The sequence below is a fragment of the Salmo salar genome, chromosome ssa09 (genome assembly GCF_905237065.1).
Source record: "Salmo salar chromosome ssa09, Ssal_v3.1, whole genome shotgun sequence".
NCBI classification, from domain to species: domain Eukaryota; kingdom Metazoa; phylum Chordata; class Actinopteri; order Salmoniformes; family Salmonidae; genus Salmo; species Salmo salar.
The window spans coordinates 84,778,828-84,803,447 of record NC_059450.1 but is presented as its reverse complement, the minus strand read 5'-3'; the positions used below and the strand labels follow the sequence as shown (position 1 = coordinate 84,803,447).

At 44.6% G+C, this 24,620-nt stretch overlaps 1 protein-coding gene across 1 annotated transcript; it reads left to right on the top strand.

Moving 5' to 3' along the window:
* The first annotated feature begins 91 nt into the window (after positions 1-91).
* On the top strand, positions 92-24,620 carry LOC106612066 (coagulation factor VIII). Its single transcript, XM_014212881.2, has 26 exons — positions 92-500; positions 741-841; positions 1,553-1,675; positions 3,793-4,005; positions 4,940-5,116; positions 5,240-5,343; positions 5,532-5,652; positions 5,876-6,137; positions 10,875-11,040; positions 11,126-11,213; positions 11,535-11,752; positions 12,306-12,456; positions 12,575-12,784; positions 12,981-14,196; positions 15,094-15,259; positions 15,584-15,814; positions 16,001-16,229; positions 16,401-16,583; positions 16,815-16,931; positions 18,527-18,598; positions 19,008-19,093; positions 19,298-19,459; positions 19,797-19,941; positions 20,320-20,468; positions 23,515-23,697; positions 23,951-24,620. The coding sequence occupies exons 1-26, from the start codon at positions 337-339 to the stop codon at positions 24,104-24,106; spliced, it is 5,193 nt and encodes a 1,730-aa protein (XP_014068356.2). The 5' UTR covers positions 92-336; the 3' UTR covers positions 24,107-24,620.

Here is a 24,620-nt window from a genome sequence, read left to right as displayed (position 1 = left end):
GCAGTAGACAATATTGACCACAGGGAGGCAGAGTGGCCATCATCATTTTTCCTATATTTTACTGTGAGCAGCTCTGAAACAGACTCGTCTGTTCACTATTTCCAACTCACTACAAGCCCTACACATACACACACTCACCCCCCCTCTCTCTCTCACATTCATACACACTGTCTTTCTCTCCCCCTGTGTCTGTCTCTGGTTTTGAACTTTCCCTTTAAATATCCTCCCTAACGGGAAATAACGGTAGTAAGCTGCCTGCTACCGTCCGGTCAGGCTATCCGACTTCTCTACCATCAGTGAATTTACGTGCAGTCGGACAGGTGCTCGTGCTTTGCGATGAGAACGCTGTTGATATCACTCCTCTGGGTCCTCGGCGGGGTGGAGGAGACCGTGGCCGTACCTACCGTAGGCCTACCTGCCACGAGAGAGTTCTACATCGCCGCGGTTGAGATTGGTTGGGACTATCTCTACTGGGGCAGCGGTGACCCGTCGGAACAAAGGTGAAGTTCTATCAAGTCATTACCTAATATCTATCCCTTATTTGTTTGTTTTTTTGCTTTGAAGACTAGGTTTTGTTTAAGTATGTCGGGTTAAACGTCAATATTGTAGTAGACTTTTCTATTCAATTAAAAGTTGCAGATGTATATAACCTTTTAGGACATTTTATTTGTTTTCATGTTTAAATCATTGCATTATTTTTTTTAAATATGTAATTATCCATGTTGATTATTAACTTCTAGGAGGAGGACCAAGGATCCTGCTCAGAAATACATAAAAGCTGTTTATAGAGAATACACTGATTCCACATATTCAGTCCCCAAGCCTACACCAACATGGGCAGGTATGTGTACTCATTTTATGTATTAATTATGAATTACTTTAATTAGGTATATCTTTGAAATAAAATATATGCTACCACACACAGTGGTGTAAAGTACTTAAGTAAAACTACTTAGAGTACTACTTAAATAGTTTATTGGGGTACCTGTACTTTACTATTTATATTTTTGCCAACTTTTACTTTTACTTCACTACATTCTTAAAGAAAATGATGTACTTTTTACTCCATACATTTTCCCTGACAGCAAAAAGTATTCGTTACATTTTGACAGGAAAATGGTCCAATTCACACACTTATCAAGAGAACATCCCTGGTCATCCCTACTGCCTCTGATCTGGCGGACTCACGAAACACAAATGCTTTGTTTGTAAATTATGTCTGAGTGTTGGAGTGTGCCCCTTGCTATCCGTCAATAAAAATAACAAAAATTAAATGGTGCTGTCTGGTTTGCTTAATAAGATTTTGTAATGGTTTATACTTTTACTTTTGATACTTAAGTATATTTTAGCAATTACATTTACTTTTGATCCTTATATTTAAAACCAAATACTTTTAGACTTTTACTCAAGTAATATTTTACTTTTACTTGAGTCATTTTCTATTAAGGTATCTTTACTTTTACTCAAGTATGACAAGTGAGTACTTTTTCCACCACTGACCACACACACACACAGAGAGAGAGAGAGAGAAACAGAGTGCTTTGTGTTGCAGGTATCCAGGGTCCGGTGATCCATGCCCAGGCCAGTGACAGGGTGGTGGTGCACTTTAAGAACCTGGCGTCCCAGCCCTACAGTATCAGCCCTGTGGGGGTCAGCTACTGGAAACAGTCTGAGGGTAATGTCTATATGTCTACCTACTAATTTACTACTGGAAACAGTCTGAGGGTAATGTCTTTATGTCTACCTACTAACTTACTACTGGAAACAGTCTGAGGGTAATGTCTTTATGTCTACCTACTAACTTATTACTGGAAACAGTCTGAGGGTAATGTCTTTATGTCTACCTACTAACTTATTACTGGAAACAGTCTGAGGGTAATGTCTTTATGTCTACCTACTAACTTATTACTGGAAACAGTCTGAGGGTAATGTCTTTATGTCTACCTACTAACTTATTACTGGAAACAGTCTGAGGGTAATGTCTTTATGTCTACCTACTAACTTATTACTGGAAACAGTCTGAGGGTAATGTCTTTATGTCTACCTACTAACTTATTACTGGAAACAGTCTGAGGGTAATGCCTTTATGTCTACCTACTAAGTTACTACTGGAAACAGTCTGAGGGTAATGCCTATATGTCTACCTACTAACTTATTACTGGAAACAGTCTGAGGGTAATGCCTTTATGTCTACCTACTAATTTACTACTGGAAACAGTCTGAGGGTAATGTCTTTATGTCTACCTACTAACTTATTACTGGAAACAGTCTGAGGGTAATGTCTTTATGTCTACCTACTAACTTATTACTGGAAACAGTCTGAGGGTAATGCCTTTATGTCTACCTACTAATTTACTACTGGAAACAGTCTGAGGGTAATGTCTATATGTCTACCTACTAGCTTATTACTGGAAACAGTCTGAGGGTAATGTCTATATGTCTACCTACTAATTTACTACTGGAAACAGTCTGAGGGTAATGTCTTTATGTCTACCTACTAACTTATTACTGGAAACAGTCTGAGGGTAATGCCTTTATGTCTACCTACTAATTTACTACTGGAAACAGTCTGAGGGTAATGTCTATATGTCTACCTACTAGCTTATTACTGGAAACAGTCTGAGGGTAATGTCTATATGTCTACCTACTAATTTACTACTGGAAACAGTCTGAGGGTAATGTCTTTATGTTTCCCTTTCTAACTTACAACTGGAAACAGTCTGAGGGTAATGTCCTTAGGTGTTTAGGTGTTTAGTCTCAGGGTCCTTAGGTTAGTGATGAGCTTTGAGGGCACTATGGTGTTGAACACTGAGCTGTAGTCAATGAATAGCATTCTCACATAGGTGTTCCTTTTTGTCCAGGTGTGAAAGAGCAGTGTGGAGTGCAATAGAGATTGCATCATCTGTGGATCTGTTGGGGCGGTATGCAAATTGGAGTGGGTCTAGGGTTTCTGGGATAATGGTGTTGATGTGAGCCATGACCAGCCTTTCATTTCATGTCTACAGACGTGAGTGCTACAGTCATTTAGGCAGGTTACGTTGGTGTTCTTGGGCACTGGGACTATGGTGGTCTGCTTGAAACATGTTGGTATTACAGACTCGATCAGGGAGAGGTTGAAAATGTCAGTGAAGACACTTGCCAGTTGGTCAGAGCATGCTCAGAGTATACGTCCTGGCAATCCGTCTGGCCGGTCTTACTCGCATCGGCTATGGAGAGCGTGATCACACAGTCGTCCGAAACAGCTGACGCTCTCATGCATATTTTAGTGTTACTTGCCTCGAAGCAAGCATAGAAGTTATTGAGCTTGTCTGGTAGGCTTGTGTCACTGGGCAGCTCTCGGCTGTGCTTCCCTTTGTAGTCTGTAATAGTTTACAAGCCCTGCCACATCTGACGAGCGTTGGAGCCGGTGTAGTACGATTCAATCTTAGTCCTGTATTGACGCTTTGCCTGTTTGATGGTTCGTCGGAGGGAATAGCAGGATTTCTTATAAGCTTCCGGGTTAGAGTCCCGCTCCTTGAAAATGTATTTGTTCAATTTGAGGTGAGTAATCACTGTTCTGATATCCAGAAGCTCTTTTCGGTCATAAGAGACAGTAGCAGCAAAATTATGTACAAAATAAATTACAAACAATGCAAAAAAACGAACAAAACAGCACGTTTGGTTAAGAGCCAATAAAACAGCAGCCATCCTCTCTGGCGCCAAATGTATCCAATGTGTGTGTGCCAGTATCTGCTATGTCAGTCTCTGTGTGTACACATGTATATTCCTAGCAATATATCTCTTTCTCTCTAGGGGCCGGATACGATGACGCCACGTCTAGCCAGGAGAAGGAGGATGATGCTGTTGCTCCAGGAGGATACTACAAGTACGTCTGGGACATCAACCCTAAAGACGGTCCGACCGTGGGAGACCCAGAATGCCTCACCTACTCCTACTCCTCCCAGGTGGACACTGTACAGGACTTCAACTCTGGGCTCATCGGGGCTCTGCTCATCTGCAAATCAAGTTAGAGACACAACTTTATTCCTGCTATGTTACTCCCTCACACCTTACGGCCAGATACACCACAACTTTATTCCTGCTATGTTGATCCCTCTCACCTTACGGCCAGATACACCACACCTTTATTCCTGCTATGTTACTCCCTCACACCTTACGGCCAGATACACCACAACTTTATTCCTGCTATGTTACTCCCTCACACCTTACGGCCAGATACACCACAACTTTATTCCTGCTATGTTGATCCCACACACCTTACGGCCAGATACACCACAACTTTATTCCTGCTATGTTGATCCCTCACACCTTACGGCCAGATACACCATAACTTTATTACTGCTATGTTGATCCCTCACACCTTACAGCCAGATACACCATAACTTTATTACTGCTATGTTGATACCACACACCTTACGGCCAGATACACCATAACTTTATTCCTGCTATGTTGATACCACACACCTTCCACAACTTTCTCTCTACGTTCCACACTCCCCTTACAGTACAGTCAGACCCACTGTGACACATATTTGCCTGGTAAAGGAGGAAACGAATGTGGCTGCTGGACTCATAGCTGACTGGGACTTATTATGTGCTCTGCTCTCAGTCATACAGTGATCATATCCTACCTAATGGAAAGGCTATGTGAATAGAAGGAGGTCTGAATCACATAAATGCCTTACTAAGTAGGGATTGTCAATAGTTTACTGCACATTTTGAAGCTTAATCCCCAGACTACCACATGGCCTGACTATTAAACAAATGAGTAATCTGACCAAATAAGTAATTTGAACAAATGAGTAATTTCACCAAATGCATAATTTCACCAAATGAGTAATTTCACCAAATGCGTAAATTCACCAAATGTACCCTGTGATATTCAGAGCAATCAACTAATGTGTTACCTGTATTCTCTGCTTCCCTTGGGTTCTCCCAGCTGCATTTACAGATAATGGAGTTCGGAAAAGCAGAGAGTTTATTCTGCTCTTTGCTGTTTTTGATGAGAGTAAGAGCTGGTACGGAGAGGTGGGGAGTTTCCGGGAAAGATTTAAGAAGGCCAATGCGAGAAAACAGTACCACACTATCAATGGATACGTCAACTCAACTTTACCAGGTCAGGAGCTACTTTAGCATGTTACTGTATAGAGTCAAAAGTTCAGTCCTGTTGTCAAGTATGTTCAAATAGAAAACTCAAAAATATGTTTTTGTGTGGGTTGGTTGTTTGGTATGTGTTTAGGTCTGACGATGTGCCAGGGACGAGATCATGTGTTCTGGCATCTCATTGGAATGGAAACGGCTCCAGAGATCCACTCCATGCTGTTTCAGGATCACAGTCTACAGGTACATCAGATAATTCAAGTTTAAATCAGGGCTTACTTAAAGCGGTCAACAAATCATTACTAATGGTCAACCAAGATTTTCCTTTTCAGAATGTTTTGCCAATTAAGTTGTTATAAGTCATTTGTAAGAATGTGTAACCAGTTCAGCAGCATTTCAGTCTGAGCCTAACTCTACCCTTGTCATTCCAGGTGATGGCCCACCGTAAGGTTACTGTGGAGATGACCCCTATGACCTTCACCACAGCGGAGATGAAGCCCAGCACTCAGGGGAAGTTCCTCATCAGCTGTCAGATCCAAGCACACCGCCACGGTAAGAGTATGTTCTCTCAAAGTTGTGAAATAAAGTTTTGATCAATTTGAAAGATCCCAATTTGATTTAACACTCCTGTGTAAGGTAACAGAGTGAGACTTAAACATTTGAGCCAGTTGCATGAATAATTATGTTGTTGAGAATGTGCTCTAAGGTGTTCATAAGGCATCTATAAGGTGTCTTATGAGGTGCTATAAGATGTCTTTGTATATCTTTGTTCCAGCGGGCATGAGTGCAGTCTTTGAGGTGGAGGACTGCCCAGAGCCTGTGACGGTACCCGGCCCTGACGTGCGTCAAGTCCAGCAGTCTGAGAATGAGGAGGACTATGAATATGGAGATGACATGTTTGAGACATTTGTGTTTAAGCCTGTGAAAAGTCGGGCTGTGGGGCGCTCCCGAGGGGGGAAGAGCAAAGTCTGGGTCCATTACATTGCTGCTGAGGAGATCAGTTGGGATTACGCACCCCACCTCAGCCAGGCAGACAGGTACAAAACCCCACTTTAAGGAGACAGGTACAAAACCCCACTTTAAGGAGACAGGTACAAAACCCCAACTCAGTTAAGGAGAACGGTATGAAACCTCACCTCAGTTAAGGAGACAGGTACAAAACCCCACTTTAAGGAGACAGGTACAAAACCCCAACTCAGTTAAGGAGGCAGGTACAAAACCCCACCTCAGTTAAGGAGACAGGTACGAAACACCACCTCAGTGAGAGAGACAGGTACGAAACCTCACCTCAGTTAAGGAGGCAGGTACGAAACCCCACCTCAGTTAAGGAGGCAGGTACGAAACCCCACCTCAGTTAAGGAGACAGGTACGAAACACCACCTCAGTTAAGGAGGCAGGTACGAAACCCCACCTCAGTTAAGGAGACAGGTACGAAACCCCACCTCAGTTAAGGAGACAGGTACGAAACCCCACCTCAGTTATGGAGACAGGTACGAAACCCCACCTCAGTTAAGGAGGCAGGTACGAAACCCCACCTCAGTTAAGGAGACAGGTACGAAACCTCACCTCAGTTAAGGAGGCAGGTACAAAACCCCACCTCAGTTAAGGAGACAGGTACAAAACCCCACCTCAGTTAAGGAGGCAGGTACGAAACCTCACATCAGTTAAGGAGGCAGGTACGAAACCCCACCTCAGTGAGAGAGACAGGTATGAAACCCCACCTCAGTGAGAGAGACAGGTATGAAACCCCACCTCAGTTAAGGAGACAGGTACGAAACCCCACCTCAGTTAAGGAGACAGGTACGAAACCTCACCTCAGTTAAGGAGACAGGTACGAAACCCCACCTCAGTTAAGGAGACAGGTACAAAACCCCACCTCAGTTATGGAGACAGGTACAAAACCCCACCTCAGTTAAGGAGACAGGTACAAAACCCCACCTCAGTTATGGAGACAGGTATGAAACCCCACCTCAGTTAAGGAGACAGGTACAAAACACCACCTCAGTGAGAGAGACAGGTACGAAACCCCACCTCAGTGAGAGAGACAGGTATGAAACCCCACCTCAGTTAAGGAGACAGGTACGAAACCCCACCTCAGTTAAGGAGACAGGTACAAAACCCCACCTCAGTTAAGGAGACAGGTACGAAACCCCACCTCAGTGAGAGAGACAGGTATGAAACCCCACCTCAGTTAAGGAGACAGGTACAAAACCCCACCTCAGTTAAGGAGACAGGTACAAAACCCCACCTCAGTTATGGAGACAGGTACGAAATCCCACCTCAGTTAAGGAGGCAGGTACAAAACCCCACCTCAGTGAGGGAGACAGGTACAATACCCCACCTCATTTAATTAAGGAGACAGGTACGAAACCCCACCTCAGTTATGGAGCCAGGTACAAAACCCCACCTCAGTGAGGGAGACAGGTACAAATAAAATTGTATTTGTTACATGCGCCGAATACAACAGGTGTAGACCTTACCGCTTACTTACAAGCCCTGAACCAACAATGCAGTTCAAGAAATAGAGTTAAGAAAATATTTACTAAATAAACTAAAGTAAAAAAAATGTAATAAAATTGGGGTAGAAGCTGTTAAGGAGTCTTTTGGTCCTAGACTTGGCGCTCCGCTACCGCTTGCCATGCGGTAGCAGAGAGAACAGTCTATGACTTGGGCGACTGGAGTCTTTGACAATTGTTTGAGCCTGTCTCTGACACTGCCTAGTATATGGGTCCTGGATGTCAGGAAGCTTGGCTCCAGTGATGTACTGGGCCATACACACTACCCTCTGTAGCGCCTTATGGTCAGATACCGAGCAGTTGCCATACCAGGCAACCGGTCAGGAGGCTCTCAATGGTGCAGCTTTAGAACTTTTTGAGGATCTGGGGATCCATGCCTAATCTTTTCAGTCTCCTAAGGGGGAAAAGGTGTTGTCGTGCCCTCATCAAAACTGTCTTGGTGTGTTTGGACCATGGTAGTTCGCTGGTGATGTGGACACCAAGGAACTTGAAACTCTCGACCCACTCCAATTCAGCCCCGTCTATGTTAATGGGGGCCTGTTCAGCCCTCCTTTTCCTATAGTTCACGATCAACTCCTTTGTCTTGCTCACATTGAGGGAGAGGTTGTTATCCTGGCACCACACTGCCAGGTCTCTGACCTCCTCCCTATAGGCTGTTTCATCATTGTTGGTCATCAGGCCTACCACTGTGGTGTCGTCAGTAAACTTAATGGTGATGTTGGAGGCGTGCTTGGCCACGCAGTTGTGTGTGACAGGGAGAACAGGAGGGGACTAAGCATGCACCCCTGAGGGGCCCCAGTGTTGAGGATCAGTATGGCAGATTTGTTGTTGCCTACCCTTGCCTACCCAAGTCCAGGATTCAGTTGCAGAGGGAGGTGTTTAGTCTCAGGGTCCTTAGCTTAGTGATGAGCTTTGTGGGTAATATGGTGTTGAACGCTGAGCTGTAGTGAATGAACAGCATTCTCACATAGGTGTTCCTTTTGTCCAGGTGTGAAAGGGCAGTGTGGAGTGCGATTGAGATTGCGTCATCTGTGGATCTGTTGGGGCGGTGAGCTAATTGGAGTGGGTCTAGGGTTTCCGGCACGATGGTGTTGATGTGAGCCATCAGTGAAGACACTGTGCATGTTTTGAATACACGTCCTGGTAATCTGTCTGGCCCCGCGGCTTTGTAAATGTTCACCTGTTTTAAGGTCCTGCTCACATCGGCTACGGAGAGCGTAATCACACAGTCGTCTGGAATAGCTGGTGCTCTCATGCATGCTTCAGTGTTTCTTGCCTCGAAGCGAGCATAAAAGGCATTTAGCCCATCTGGTAGGCTCGCGTCACTGGGCAGCTATCGGCTTGATTTCCCTTTGTGGTCCATAATAGTTTTCAAGCCTTGCCACATCTGATGAGCGTCAGAGCCGGTGTAGTAGGATTCAATCTTACTCCTCTATTGACGCTTTGCCTGTTTGATGGTTCTTCTGAGGGCCTGACTGGATTTCTTATATTAGTGTCCGACTCCTTGAAAGCGGCAGCTCTAGCCTTTAGCTCGGTGCGGATGTTGCATGTAATCCATGGCTTCTGGTTGGGATATGTATGTACGGTCACTGTGGCGACGATGTCGTTGATGCACTTATTGATGAAGCCGGTGACTGAGGTAGTATACTCGTCAATGCCATTGGATGAATCCTGGAACATATTCCAGTCTGTGCTAGCAAAACAGTGCTGTGGCGTCGCATCTGCGTCATCTGACCACTTCCGAATTGAGGGTGTCACTGTAACTTACTGCTTTAATTTTTGCTTGTAAGCAGGAATCGGGAGGATAGACTTATGGTCAGATTTGCCAAATGGAGGGGGTGAGAGAGCATGCGTCTCTGTGTGTGGAGTAAAGGTGGTCTAGAATGTTTTTCCTCTGGTTGCACATGTGACATGCCGGTAGAAATTAGGTAAAACAGGTTTAAGTTTGCCTGCATTAAAGTCCCCGGCCACTAGGAGCGCCGCTTCTGGATGAACATTTTCTTGTTTGCTTATGGCCTTACATAGCTCGTTGAGTGTGGTTTTAGTGCCCGCATTGGTTTGCGGTGGTAAATAGACGGCTACGAATAATATAGATGAGAACTATTTTGTTAGATAGTGTGGTCTACAGCTTATCATGAGGTATTCTACCTCAGGCAAGCAATACCTCGACACTTCTTTAATATTAGACATCGCGCACCAGCAGTTATTGACAAATAGACACACGCCCCCATCCCTCGTTTTACCAGACGTAGCTGCTCTGTCCTGCCGATGCACAGAAAAGCCAGCCAGCTCTATACTATTCGTGTCATTGTTGAGCCACATCTCGGTGAAACATAAGATATATACAGATGTTTTATGTCCCATTGGTAGGATAGTCTTAATTGTAGGTTTTCCAGTTTGTTTTCCAATGATTGCATGTTGGCCAAGAATACGGAGGGTAGTGGTGGTTTACCTACTCGTCGGCGAACTCTTACAAGGCACCCCGCCTTCCACCCCCTTTTTCTCCGTCTTTTCTTCATGCGAATTATGGGGATTTGGGCCTTGTCTCGACAAAGCAGTATATCCTTCACAGAAAAAATCTTTGTCCAGTTCAAGGTGAGTAATCACTGTTCTGATGTCCAGCAGCTCTTTTCGGTCATAAGAGATGATAGCAGCAACATTATGTACAAAATAAATTATAAACAATGCAAAAAAAACATTATCACAAAACCCCCCCTCAGTGAGCGAGACAGGTACGAAACCCCACCTCAGCCAGGGTGACAGGTACGAAACCCCACTTCAGCCTGGGTGACAGCTAGGAAACCCCACCTCAGCCAGGGTGACAGGTACAAAACCCCACCTCAGCCAGGGTGACAGGTAGGAAACCCCACCTCAGCCAGGGTGACAGGTAGGAAACCCCACCTCAGCCAGGGTGACAGGTACGAAACCCCACCTCAGCCAGGGTCACAGGTAGGAAACCCCACCTCAGCCAGGGTGACAGGTAGGAAACCCCACCTCAGCCAGGGTGACAGGTACGAAACCCCACCTCAGCCAGGGTGACAGGTAGGAAAGAGGGTAAAGGGGCGACAGAGAGGGAGAGGGGGGGGGTGAGAGAAAGGAAGAGTGGGAGTGAAATGGAAAATAAGAGTTCAGATGGGAGGGAGGACGGAGAAATGGAGAGGGTCAGAGAGAGTGTGTATAGCCAGAAAAAGACTAGGACAGGAAAGGGAAAGAGTTCATGATCCTAAAAATACTGATACTACTGTCTCTGTGTTCCAGTCAACTGTTATCGGAATACTTCCCCAGGGGTCCTCATCAGCTGGGTCATGAATATAAGAAAGTGGTATATGTAGAATACACTGACCAGACCTTCACCAAGAGGAAATCACCTGTTAAAAGACTGCTGGGACCACTGCTCAGAGGACAGGTGGACGAACACTTCCAGGTGTGTGTACCACAATCAACAAAACAAACAAACAAAAAAGATGTATCTGAATAGATAGCAAAGATCATTCTAATTGTTTCTTCAGATAGTGTTCAAGAACCTGGCAAGTCGTCCTTTCAACATGTATCCAAACGGCCTCACCAGGATTTTTCCACTGAGGAAAACAGGGAACGGTAAGAACTGGCAATATGATAAGATGAATCAAGATAATATTACTGACTATGCATTTAGGTTTGGAATCATAACTAAATATTTTATGGAATAGTCATCATATCCGGTGTGTTTATATGTTGAGGTCTGGAGAAACTCATAAAAAGTTTTATTAGTGTAATAATCATTCTGTTAGACTAATAAAATCTCTTAGTCTCTTAGTCATTCCTAAATCATTAGTCATCCCTGTCCCCCCCGGTGTGTGTGTGTGTGTGTGTGTGTGTGTGTGTGTGTGTGTGTGTGTGTGTGTGTGTGTGTGTGTGTGTGTGTGTGTGTGTGTGTAGAGGGTGAAAAGGACCTACGCTCCCTAGCTGTACCCCCCAACGGGACATATGGGTACGTGTGGAAACTAACAGCAGAGGATGGGCCCCTGGAGGGAGACCCCCAGTGTCTGACCCGTCTGTACCAGAGTACCATCAACCCTGAGAGAGATCTGGCCACTGGCCTCGTAGGACCCCTCCTCATCTGCAAGAAGGACTCCATGGACACCAGGGGGCGGCTGGTGAGAATCGACACTTAATGTTTTTTTTTGTTTTTTTCACCTTTATTTAACCAGGTAGACAAGTTGAGAACAAGTTCTCATTTACAATTGCGACCTGGCCAAGATAGAGCAAAGCAGTTCGACACATACAACAACACAGAGTTACACATGGAGTAAAACAAATATACAGTCAATAATACAGTAGAAAAATAAGTCTATATACAATGTGAGCAAGTGAGGTGAGATAAGGGAGGTAAAGGCAAAAAAGGCCATGGTGGCAAAGTAAATACAATATAGCAAGTAAAACACTGGAATAGTAGATTTGTAGTGGAAGAAAGTGCAAAGTAGATGACACATAGGGTTGGTTTTTCAGACACAGATTAAGTCTAGTCTTGGAATAAGAATAACTTTCAATGAAGAATAGAGATGTGTCCCTGAAACTGGCCCAATATGACATATCAGTGCATTATCTCTCCTGCAGTTTGATCAAGTCATACAATGATAACTTAGATGTTGTTGTTTGTGGCAGTGTGAGATGTTGTGGTTATCATAACCTAAGATGTCCAACTTGCAGGTGGGCCCAGATAAAGTGAAGCAGTTGATGTTTGCTGTGTTTGATGAGAACAAGAGTTGGTACATCAATGACAACATTCAGAAGTACAGCAAAGACCCCTCCATGGTCAACCCTACAGACCCTGACTTCTACAACTCCAATGTCATCTACAGTAAGTGAGGTTTTCATGCCTGGTTATCTTGGTTCTTGATGAAAGTGGTGACAAATGTCTGCTCTGTCACCCTTTTTGTGTGCTATGTTTTTTATCTTGATCTCGTTTTTGTTTACAGACGTGAACGGGATTATGTTCAATGGGCAGAAGGTCCAGGTGTGTAAGGATGACGTGACCTTCTGGCACCTGGCCAACGTGGGGACGCAGAGCGACTTCTTGTCCGTCTACTTCACAGGAAACCCCTTCATGAAGGACAACGTGTACGAGTCCGTCCTCACACTCTTCCCAATGTCCGGCGAGACCGTTACCATGGAGACCGAGCTAATCGGTAAGGTCAAAGGTCAAATGATCCTACTGCAGTTGTATTCAGTAGGCATCAAATGGAAGAACATATTTTAAACCGGGAGGTGCTACAGGTCCATTAAGAACACAGGTTTTCACTATGGTGCGTCCTACTAAAACCTGACCCTGACCTGAGAGGTGTTTTCTGGAGCGTTGTGAGCTGATGTTTTTTTCATCCTCAGGTGAGTGGGAGATCAGTGCATTCGACGGCAGTCTGAAAAGCCGTGGCATGAGCGCCCGCTACTCCGTCCTGTCTTGTAACGTTGAACTGCTGGTGGACAATGAAGACGTAGAGTATGGCCTGGAGGACGTCCTGCCTGACTACGTAGACCACTTCTTCAAACCCAGATCCCTCCACCCCCAGCCACAGAACAGGACCGTAGCTGTCAGAGTCTGCAGGAAGCAACCTGGCTTAAACCAGAACACAACAACACCGCAAACAGGAAATGACACAGATAACGAAGTCGCCATCGGAGAATCAGGGGACCACGGGTCTGATAACAATGTCACATTTAAGGCAGGGGACCAGAGGTCAATCTGTGAGGTCAGGTATGTGACGGTGTCGTCTACTGACGAGGAGGCCAACCTGCTTTCCCAGGGAGGGATCCCCACAGATGTTCTGGAGCAACTGGAGAAGGACGGGGAGTGGAAAGCTTCAGAGAACCAGGAGGGAGGGGACCTGGGTGGGGAGCAGGGGGGGAACGGGAGACAGAGATGCCAGGCCGGGTTGGAGGGTGGAGAGAATGGAGAGCGCAACAAGCTGGTGGAGAACTGTGAGGAGGAGGTGCTGAAGGAGTGGAAGGGTCGGGTGTATGGGGAGGAACTAGAGCAGGAGCAGAGAGAGGAGCAGAAGGTGGAGGTGTTGGATCAGCAGGAGGAGCAGGAGGCGCAGGGTGAGGGGTTCTTAAAGGTGCAGGAGCAGAGGGAGAGGCAAAAGGGGGAGCTGGATCGAGATTCACATCCCCTAACCACCAATCACGCAGATAAGGACCCTCTACTCTTGGAGTTAGACGGATGGATGGATCTGGACCCCCTGAACAAAACTTTGGAAGCTCTCCCGGATCAGCTGAAGGTGCAGCAGCAGAGGGAGGAGCAGAAAGCTGGGTATGTGCATCCCCTAAGCAACAACACTCACACAGAGCCGGACACCCCTCTACTGGATTTGTTGGATCTAGACTTCTCCAATGTCTCCAAAGACAACGAGACGGCTCCCAGGAACGCAGTGTCTTTGGAGTATGATGACTATAGTGAGGAAGACACTGGGACAGCCTACATAGGGACAGAGGAAAACCTGGACCTGAGGACCACTGATGGACAATACCGCAGCTACTACATCGCTGCACAGGAGATCACATGGGACTATGGGATCAGGAAACCACATCAGCTCATAAAAACAAGGTAGTGTTTGGCTTTTGTAAGTATCTGGTTTCTTGGACACTTATGCTTAGTCTTTGGGGAGCACTTTCAATGAAGAATCTCAATTGAATATGCTTTTTAGTCTAGAACTAGGCTTAATATCTCTTAAATAATTATGAATAGATCCACCATTGAGCACAAAAACAACACTTGTTACAGAATATTTTACAAAAAAATAACATCTGGCCCCATCTGTTTGACTATTCATTTTTGATAGGTTTCTAAAAAATCATGTTTCTGATTGATCAGCTCAGTTTAAAAGTAAAGGAAAAGCTGCTCTCTAGTAGCTCCAATGCAATCATTTATTTACCAACGTTTCAACTGCAAGCTGTATTTTATCAGGGTATTGATCAACGGCAAGCTGTCTTTTATCAGGGTATCGATCAACGGCAAGCTGTATTTTATCAGGGTATTGATCAACGGCAAGCTGTCTTTTATCAGGGTATCGATCAACGGCAAGCTGTCTTTTATCAGGGTATCGATCAACGGCAAGCTGTCTTTTATCAGGGTATCGATCAACGGCAAGCTGTATTTTATCAGGGTATTGATCAACGGCAAGCTGTCTTTTATCAGGGTATCGATCAACGGCAAGCTGTATTTTATCAGGGTATTGATCAACGGCAAGCTGTCTTTTATCAGGGTATCGATCAACGGCAAGCTGTCTTTTATCAGGGTATTAATCAACGGCAAGCTGTATTTTATCAGGGTATTGATCAACGGCAAGCTGTCTTTTATCAGGGTATCGATCAACGGCAAGCTGTCTTTTATCAGGGTATCGATCAATGGCAAGCTGTCTTTTATCAGGGTATTGATCAACGGCAAGCTGTCTTTTATCAGGGTATTTATCAGCTAATCAACTTTCAACTGTTCCCTCCCCAGAGAGAGGCGTAGGGGAATGAGGAAGTTCCTGGTGGAATATAAGAAGGTGGTGTTCAGGGCCTACAGTGAAAGAGACTTCCAGATTCCCGTCACCAGAGGAGAGCTGCAGGAACATCTGGGACTCATGGGCCCTATCATTAAAGCTGAGGTCAATGACCTCCTTACTGTGAGTGGAGATCAATGATCATCTTATTAATTCACAGATGTTTCAAATCAATTCATATTTTAGTGGCCTTAGCTCAACTACTACTAACCTCGTCAAGGTGTTTCGGAGTTCTTGGTGTAATGGCTAAGGTTCTGGACAGTTGCAGGAACCCTGGTTTGAATCCCAGTTGCATTACCCCCTGAATTCACTGCAATATTATTTTCATGGCATCTACTCAGATATCAGATTCTGTGTGTGTTCTGCTGTTAAACATTGACCTGATCTTAATCTTGATCCTGTTTTTAATCTTGATCCTGATCTTGATCCTTATCTTGATCTTGACAGGTGACCTTCAAGAACATGGCGTCCAGGCCCTACTCCCTGCACCTCCATGGGGTGTATGATAAGAGCCAGGGTGATGGTCAATCCTCCGGGGACAGGGTGGCGGGGGTCCCTGGGGAGGCGGTCCAGCCTGGGGAGGTCAGGGTCTACACCTGGAGGATCACCAGGAAGCAGGGGCCCACCGCTGCAGAGTTTGACTGTAAGGCCGGGGCCTACTACTCTACACAGAATAAGGCAAGTGTCACTGTCAACACTTACTGTATATTACAAAGCTAGCTCATAGTTAGGCCTCATAAGTGTATTTTATTTTCCTTAGATAGCTTATCAGTGTTGTGACATGCTTTTCCCTGCATGCACGTATTGTTCTGGCGTGTGTATTTGACTGTGTGGCTTTGTGTTCTGTTCTCACCCCTGCAACAGGAGAAGGACCTCCACTCTGGTCTGATTGGCCCCTTAGTAATCTGTAAACCAGGCACCCTCCACCCCCAACTGAACCTACAGCCCAACCTACAGGAGTACGCCCTCCTCTTCCACACCTTCGACGAGACCAAGAGCTGGTACCTGGACGAGAACATCCGTCAGTACTGCACCCCGCCCTGCCAGGCCCAGAAAGATGACCCCTGGTTTCAGCTCAGCAACAAGTTTGCAGGTACAGTAGAGTTATTCAGACTCCCTCCTAATGTCAATAATAGTTTCATAATAAATTAATAAAAATAGATTTCTAGTGAATTTCTCTGTTTGTTTAGGTTCATACTCATATCTGATCGATTGTTTGTGTTTGAGATTCATTTATCTGGAAAATCTTTCCATGTTACCTTAGCCATAAACGGCTACGTGGCAGAGACACTTCCTGGTCTGACTGTAGCCCAGCACCAGCAAGTCAGGTGGCACCTGCTGAACGTTGGGGGCGACGGGGAGTATCACACCGCCCACTTCCACGGTCTGCCCTTCAGCATTCACAAGGAGCAAGAGCATCGCATGGGGGTGTACAACCTCTATCCTGGTAAACACACACACTAAGAAACACACACACACACACAGCCACAGTTACCACACACACACACAGCCACAGTTACCACACACACACACAACCACAGTTACCACACACACACACAACTACACAACCACAGTTACCACACACACACATAAACACACATACACATGCCCACACAATAAAATAATAGTCAATCAAGAATGTCACCTGTCCCACCTTGGTCTCTGCCCACCTCTCCAGGTGTGTTTGGAACAGTAGAGATGAGGCCGGCCACGGTGGGGACCTGGATGGTGGAGTGTACAGTAGGAGAGCACCAGCTGGCCGGCATGAGGGCTAAACTACTGGTCTACAACCCACGTAAGTAGCCTACCACACCTCACAACCCATGTAGGAACCACAAATCCCAACTTATGTAGGTACCACAACTCCCAACTTATGTAGATACCACAACTCCCAACTCATGTAGGTACCACAACTCCCAACTTATGTAGGTACCACAACTCCCAACTTATGTAGGTACCACAACTCCCAACTTATGTAGATACCACAACTCCCAACTTATGTAGGTACCACAACTCCCAATCTATGTAGGTACCACAACTCCCAACTTATGTAGATACCACAACTCCCAATCTATGTAGGTACCACATCTCCCAACTTATGTAGGTACCACAACTCCCAACGTATGTAGGTACCACAACTCCCAATCTATGTAGGTACCACAACTCCCAACTTATGTAGGTACCACAACTCCCAACTTATGTAGATACCACAACTCCCAACTTATGTCGGTACCACATCTCCCAACTTATGTAGGTACCACATCTCCCAACTTATGTAGGTACCACATCTCCCAATCTATGTAGGTACCACAACTCCCAACTTATGTAAGTACCACAACTCCCAACTTATGTAGGTACCACATCTCCCAATCTATGTAGGTACCACAACTCCCAATCTATGTAGGTACCACAACTCCCAATCTATGTAGGTACCACAACTCCCAACTTATGTAGGTACCACAACTCCCAACTTATGTAGGTACCACAACTCCCAATCTATGTAGGTACCACAACTCCCAATCTATGTAGGTACCACAACTCCCAACTTATGTAGGTACCACAACTCCCAACTTATGTAGATACCACAACTCCCAACTTATGTAGGTACCACAACTCCCAATCTATGTAGGTACCACAACTCCCAACTTATGTAGGTACCACAACTCCCAACTTATGTAGGTACCACAACTCCCAATCTATGTAGGTACCACAACTCCCAACTTATGTAGATACCACAACTCCCAACTTATGTAGGTACCACAACTCCCAATCTATGTAGGTACCACAACTCCCAACTTATGTAGGTACCACAACTCCCAACTTATGTAAATACCACAACTCCCAACTTATGTCGGTACCACATCTCCCAACTTATGTAGGTACCACATCTCCCAACTTATGTAGGTACCACAACTCCCAATCTATGTAGGTACCACAACTCCCAACTTATGTAGGTACCACAACTCCCAACTTATGTAGGTACCACAACTCCCAATCTATGTAGGTACCACAACTCCCAACATATGTAGGTACCACAACTCCCAACTTATGTAGGTACCACAACTCCCAACTTATGTAGATACCACAACTCCCAACTTATGTAGGTACCACATCTCCCAACTTATGTAGGTACCACAACTCCCAACTTATGTAGGTACCACAACTCCCAATCTATGTAGGCACCACAACTCCCAACTTATGTAGGTACCACAACTCCCAATCTATGTAGGTACCACACATAGTTACCTCACAACAGCCTTACTCAGTAGACTGAGACAGAAGTGTGAAATATGTTCTTTGAAATGTCTTAGAATGGCATTGTTGGCTATTCTTTTGTGAAATGTGGACAATATAAATAATAAAATGTAATTTCCTGTGATTGCCTGGCAGGATGCATCCAGCCTCTGGGGTTGAGGTCAGGAAGAATAGACAATTCCCAGATCACTGCATCAGACCACATAGGTAAGCAAGCTTCAGCAATGCAAGAATGTAACCACAAGAATGTTACTACACACCTCTCAAACATTATAGCTGATGTGTGGTGAGCGTTTTGACAGAAAAAAGGTTGCCATGCATTACCTTAGGGTGTTTCACAGTGGTGGTAGAATAGGTGAGTTTCCCTCCTTACTATGTAAAGGCACTTTGAGCACATGGAAAAGCGTTATGTAAATCCAATAAATTATTATTACTAATTATGAAGTTATTTCACATCAGAAAGTAGGCTCGTACACAGTAAACGCATAAGTAAGCCTCTAGAATGGAGATATGTTGCCGTGATGAATCAGTGACTTACTGTTTATGAAAACTTTACTCTGTGTTAGGCCTGCATACAGTTAGCCAGTGTGATTGAATGCATATATGTGTTTTCCAGGTAACTGGGAGGCCAGGCTGGCGAGGCTGGAGCTATCTGGTTCTGTCAACGCCTGGATGGGCGCGGATCAGAAATCATGGATCCAGGTTCAACAATAAAATTCCTGTTCTCCTATGAAATATCTTGTAGATTGAAAGGCCCTCTGATTTAGCTGCCCAATTTCGATTCAATCAATAGATTTTTTTACTCATGAGAAAAATTGGAATTGGGATTTCAGTTCACTTCCTGAATTGACTGAATTGAAATGGAACTGGCCCCAACCCTGGTCTCCTGTTGTGTCTTATATGCAGGTGGACCTCCAAAGACCCACACTGATCCATGGGATCCAGACCCAGGGTGCAAGAGCCTCTCTGGGCCTGAAGGACTACTTCATCATGTACTTCACCCTCTCCTACAGCCTAGACCAGGAGACCTGGACTAACTACAGGGGGAACAGCACCACGCCAGCCTACGTCAGTACCTTACATGTACCTTAACCATCTGAAATAGTACCTACTGGCTAGTACTGTAACCACAAAGCATGAGCTTAATTGTTTACCATACAAACCATCAGTCAGAGAGAGCAGGTGCACTTATGTTTTTGTTACTGTAAATGTCATCAATGCCTAAAATATTTCAGGGTAATTCTATGCAATACTGTGGTGTCCTGTACTCTTACATTGTATGTTCTGTTTCAACCTCCTGTTATCTCTCTTAAAGGCGCACACACTCATTTAACATGTACATCCCCCATACTACCATGCTACCTCTTGTACTTACTGTTAATGATAGAACTTCTGTTTATTTCAGATATTTAACGGTAACCTGGATGGCTCCAAGGTGAAGGAGAACCATCTGTCTCCCCCCATCCTGGGACGCTACATCAGACTGCAGCCTGTCACCATCCAGAGGAACCCTGCTCTTCGCATGGAGCTGCTGGGCTGTGACGTCAACAGTGAGTAACTGTGGCCGTTAGGAACACCTTTGTAACAGTTTGTAACAGCTCAGATCACATTTAGTGGTGGTGTATGTTGTGATTAGATGATGTGATGTAGCTGAGGTTGAGAGGTACATCATCAGGTAGTCCGTGATCGGGGTCAGGGGCCGGGGGAAGGGAGGCGGTGCAGGGACGGATAGATCTCAGGTGCTGGTGAATAGAATCCCTTAGAGAAGGAAGAAGGAAAATAAAAATCTCTGTGTGTGTGTGTGTGTGTGTGTGTGTGTGTGTGTGTGTGTGTGTGTGTGTGTGTGTGTGTGTGTGTGTGTGTGTGTGTGTGTGTGTGTGTGTGTGTGTGTGTGTGTGTGTGTGTGTGTGTGTGTGTGTGTGTCTCAGGCTGCTCCTTCCCCCTGGGTCTCCAGAGGAGGTTGGTTCCAGACAGCAGCTTCAGAGCCTCCTCCTTCCTGCAGACTTGGAGGCTCTCCTGGAGCCCCGCCCTCGCTCGCCTCCACCAGGATGGCAGCGCCAATGCATGGCGCCCCAAGGTACACACGCACACACATATACAACAACACAGAAGCTCACAAGAAACACACACCCAAAGTCAATCCACACACACCGTCACCTCCCTCTGTTACCGGCATTTCTATTTTTCCATGATGTGTCAAGTCTCTCTCTCTCTCTCTCTCTCTCTCTCTCAATTCAATTCAATTCAATTCAAAGTGTCTTTATTGGGAAACGTGTTTACATTGCCAAAGCAAGAGCAATAAACAATAAACAAAGTGAGAAGAATTTAACAGTAAATGTTGGAAGGTTTAAAAAAGGTAGACATTTCATGTATTATATTATCAGTTATATACCAGATATTATCAGTTATATTAGCTATGTTGCCTTCTTCAAAAAGCTAGTGGAAAGTTCATATCCTATTGATGTTTTAACACTTTGCAAATATTTGTGGTACGAATACTATGGGAAGATAAATAAACAGATAAATATTGGTGGTATTTACAGTAGTGTTTGTTCTTCACTGGTTGCTCTTTTCACATGGCAACAGGTCACAAATCTTTCTGCTGTGATGGCACACTGTTGTATTTCACCCATTAGAAATGGGAGTTTATCAATTTAACTATTTTTGATTTGTTTTCTAATTCTTTGTGGATCTGTGTAATCTGTGGGAAATATGTGTCTCTAATATGGTCATACATTTGGCAGGAGGTTATGAAGTGCAGCTCAGTTTCAACCACATTTTGTGGGCAGTGTGCACATAGCCTGTCTTCTCTGTTTTTGTAGAGAGACTTTTTGTGGAAGGTACTACACCGCGCACAGACCCCCTCACGCACTCAATGTTGTCGAGATACATTGAGTTTCCTTGTAGGCCTATTTGGCAGGGAAACTGTGAAGCCAGCTCTACAGCCTGTTTCTGAATGAGTCTTTTATTAAAGAATGTGAAACAATGTTTCTGTTAGATCCTTTTCATGACATCATGGTATAGCTGTTCTTTATATGGCCTAAAATAAATGTGTTCATATGGTCAGAATATTATCTGTAGGTTTTAATGAAAAACAATAAGCATTCACATTTAATAACAGACTCAGGTATTCTGCCACTGTGTACTCTCTGTTTAGAGACAGATAGCGTTCTAATTTGTTCTGTTTTTGGGTTGATTCTTTCCGGTGTTAAATAGTTCACTATTTGCTTTCTCATAATTTGGTTGTGTCTAATTGTGTGCTGTTCTGAGGCTCTGTGGGGTCTGTGTTTGTGAGGGGACTCTTCTCTAGGTTAATCTCTCTGTAGGTGAGGGCTTTGTGGTGGAATGTGTGGGCATCGCTTGCTTTTAGGTGGTTGAAGGATTTAACAGCTTTTTTCTGGATTTTCATAACGAGGTAGTATAGTCCTAATTCTGATCTGCATTGTTTGGGGGTTTGTGTTCTACACAAAGTATATTTTTGCTGAATTCTGCATGCAGAGTATCAATTGGATGTTTATCATATTTTTTTAATTATTGGTTGGTGAGCGGACCCCAGACCTCACAACCATAATGGGCAATGGGTTTTATAACTGATTCAAGTATTTTTAGCCAGATCCTAATTGGGATGTCGAGGTTCATGTTCCTTTTGATGGCGTAGAAGGCCCTTCTTGCCTTGTCTCTTAGATTGTTCACAGCCTTGTGGAAGTCACCTGTGGTGTTGATGTTTAGGCCGAGGTAGGTGTAAATATTTGTGTGCTCTAGGGCAACAGTGTCTAGATAGAATTTGTATTTGTTGTTCGGGCTACTGGATCTTTTTTGGAACACCATTATTTTTGTCTCACTGAGATTTACTGTCAGGGCCCAAGTCTGACAGGGCCCAGGTCTGTCAGGGCCCAGGTCTGACAGGGCCCAGGTGTGGCAGAAACTGTGCAGAAGATCTAGGTGCTGCTGTAGCCCCTCCTGGGTTGGGGACAGAAGCACCAGATCATCTGCAAACAGTACACATTTGATTTCTGAGTCCAGTACGGTGAGGCCAGTGTGCTGCAGACTGCAGCCATTTTAACATTTGCTCAGTACATTGTTTTCACTGAGGACATGTTAGAGTCTGCTGTTAATGATAATGCATAGGATTTTTCAGAGATTGGTTTTGACCCAGATTCCACGGTAATTATTGGGGTCAAATTTGTCTCCACTTTTATGGATTGGGTCCTTGGTTCCAAATATTGGAGAAGATGCCTGAGCTGAGGATGATGTTAAAGCGTTTATGTATAGCCAATTGGAATTTGTGATGTGTATATTTTATCATTTTATTTAGAATACCATCAACACCACAGGCCTTTTTGGGTTGGAGGGTTTTTATTTTGTCCTGTAGTTCATTCAATGTAATTGGAGAATCCAGTGGGTTCTGGTAGTCTTTAATACGTTTTTGCTGTTTGTTCTTTGTTATAGAGCTGAAAAGATGTGGTTTATCCGTACATTTCCATTTTGGATAGGTAGCTTTTTGTGTTGTTGTTTGTTTAGTGTGTTCCAATTTTCCCAGAAGTGGTTAGATTCTATGGATTTTTCAATTACATTGAGCTGATTTCTGACGTCCGGTTCCTTCTTTTTCCATAGTGTACAGTACCAGTCAAAAGTTTGGACACACCTACTCATTCAAGTTTTTTAAAATTTATTTTTACTATTTTCTAAACTGTAGAATAATAGTCAAGACATCACAACTATGAAATAACACAGTGTTAACCAGCATCTGGGCCTAGCTGCTCTGCTGTGCACAGTGTTAACCAGCATCTGGACCTAGCTGCACGGCTCCCGAGAGGCGCAGCAGTCTAAGACAATGCATCTCAGTGCTAGAGGCGTCACTACAGACCCTGGTTGTATCCTGGGCTGTATTACAACTGGCCGTGATTCGGAGTCCCATAGGGCGGCGCACAATTGGCCCAGCATCGTCCGGCGTTAGGGTTTGGCCGGGGTAGGCCGTCATTGTAAATAAGAATTTGTTCCTAACTGACTTGCCTATTTAAATAAAGGTTAAATAAAGGTTAAATAAAAAACGCTGTGCACAGGGTTTCTATTAATGTATTGCACCTCCTATAACCCTCCCCCCTTCCTCCCTCCTCCTCCAGGCCAATAACCCCCATGAGTGGCTGCAGGTGGACTTCCTGGTTATGAAACGCATCACAGGGGTCGTCACTCAAGGGGCGTGGTCTATTCTGACTCAGATGGTGGTGACAGAGTTCTCCGTAACCATTAGCGACAACGGCCACTCCTGGTCCAACGTGTTTGATGAGGGAACGCAAAGAGAGAAGGTATCACACATAAATCTGATGATAATGAGTGATGTATCACAGGCTACATTTCAGTACACACACACCTTCCTTAGCATGTAGGGGAAAATGTGATCCGAAACCTCAGAGAAAATGCCACCAAAGCAGATTTACGAAATCTGATTTTGTAAAGAGCACAAACAGTGACAACGCTGTAACATCTTTAACTTTTCGAGTTTACGAACTGGGTTTTGTGAGCCAGCTTTGTTTGACTCTGCCTCCTTCTTCCTCCCAGATGTTCTTGGGGAACAGTGAGCCAGATGAGGAGATGCTGAACCTCTTTGATCCTCCTCTGTTTGCCCGCTTCATACGGATCCACCCCAAAGGCTGGGTCAACGACATAGCCCTGCGCCTGGAGTTCATGGGCTGTGACACCCAGCAGAGACACTGAGAGACAGGGCAGGGGGCCTCACTGTGCAGCTCCACACTCAGGCCCACCTCACCTTTGTCTCTTCTATTTAATGAGCATAGCAGTGACGTGATGATCATGAAATAGTCATGTCATTGATGGATGAACAGAGTGAGTGAAGTTTAAAAGGTTTGTTTTGCCAGGATCAGAGTCATATATGATATGCTGCTGTAGTAAGTGTCTATTGATGAACTGAGAACAGCTCTTAGGTCTGGTCACTCCACTATCAACAGTATAACACATTACGTCAGTTTATGAAGACTGACTCTCACAGACGGTTTGTCTCATGTACAATATATACTACTACAAACACTATGACTTCAGACATTCCAGATGTGATCAAATACATGTAAATAGTACAGTATAACAATTATTTCTGTCTGGATGTGACTGTGACTACAGTAATCTGTACAGTACTGTATGTATATGCAATGTATCATATGCACTGAGGGGAGAGGGATAGAGTTTATATTGTTAAATAAAAATGTGAATTATA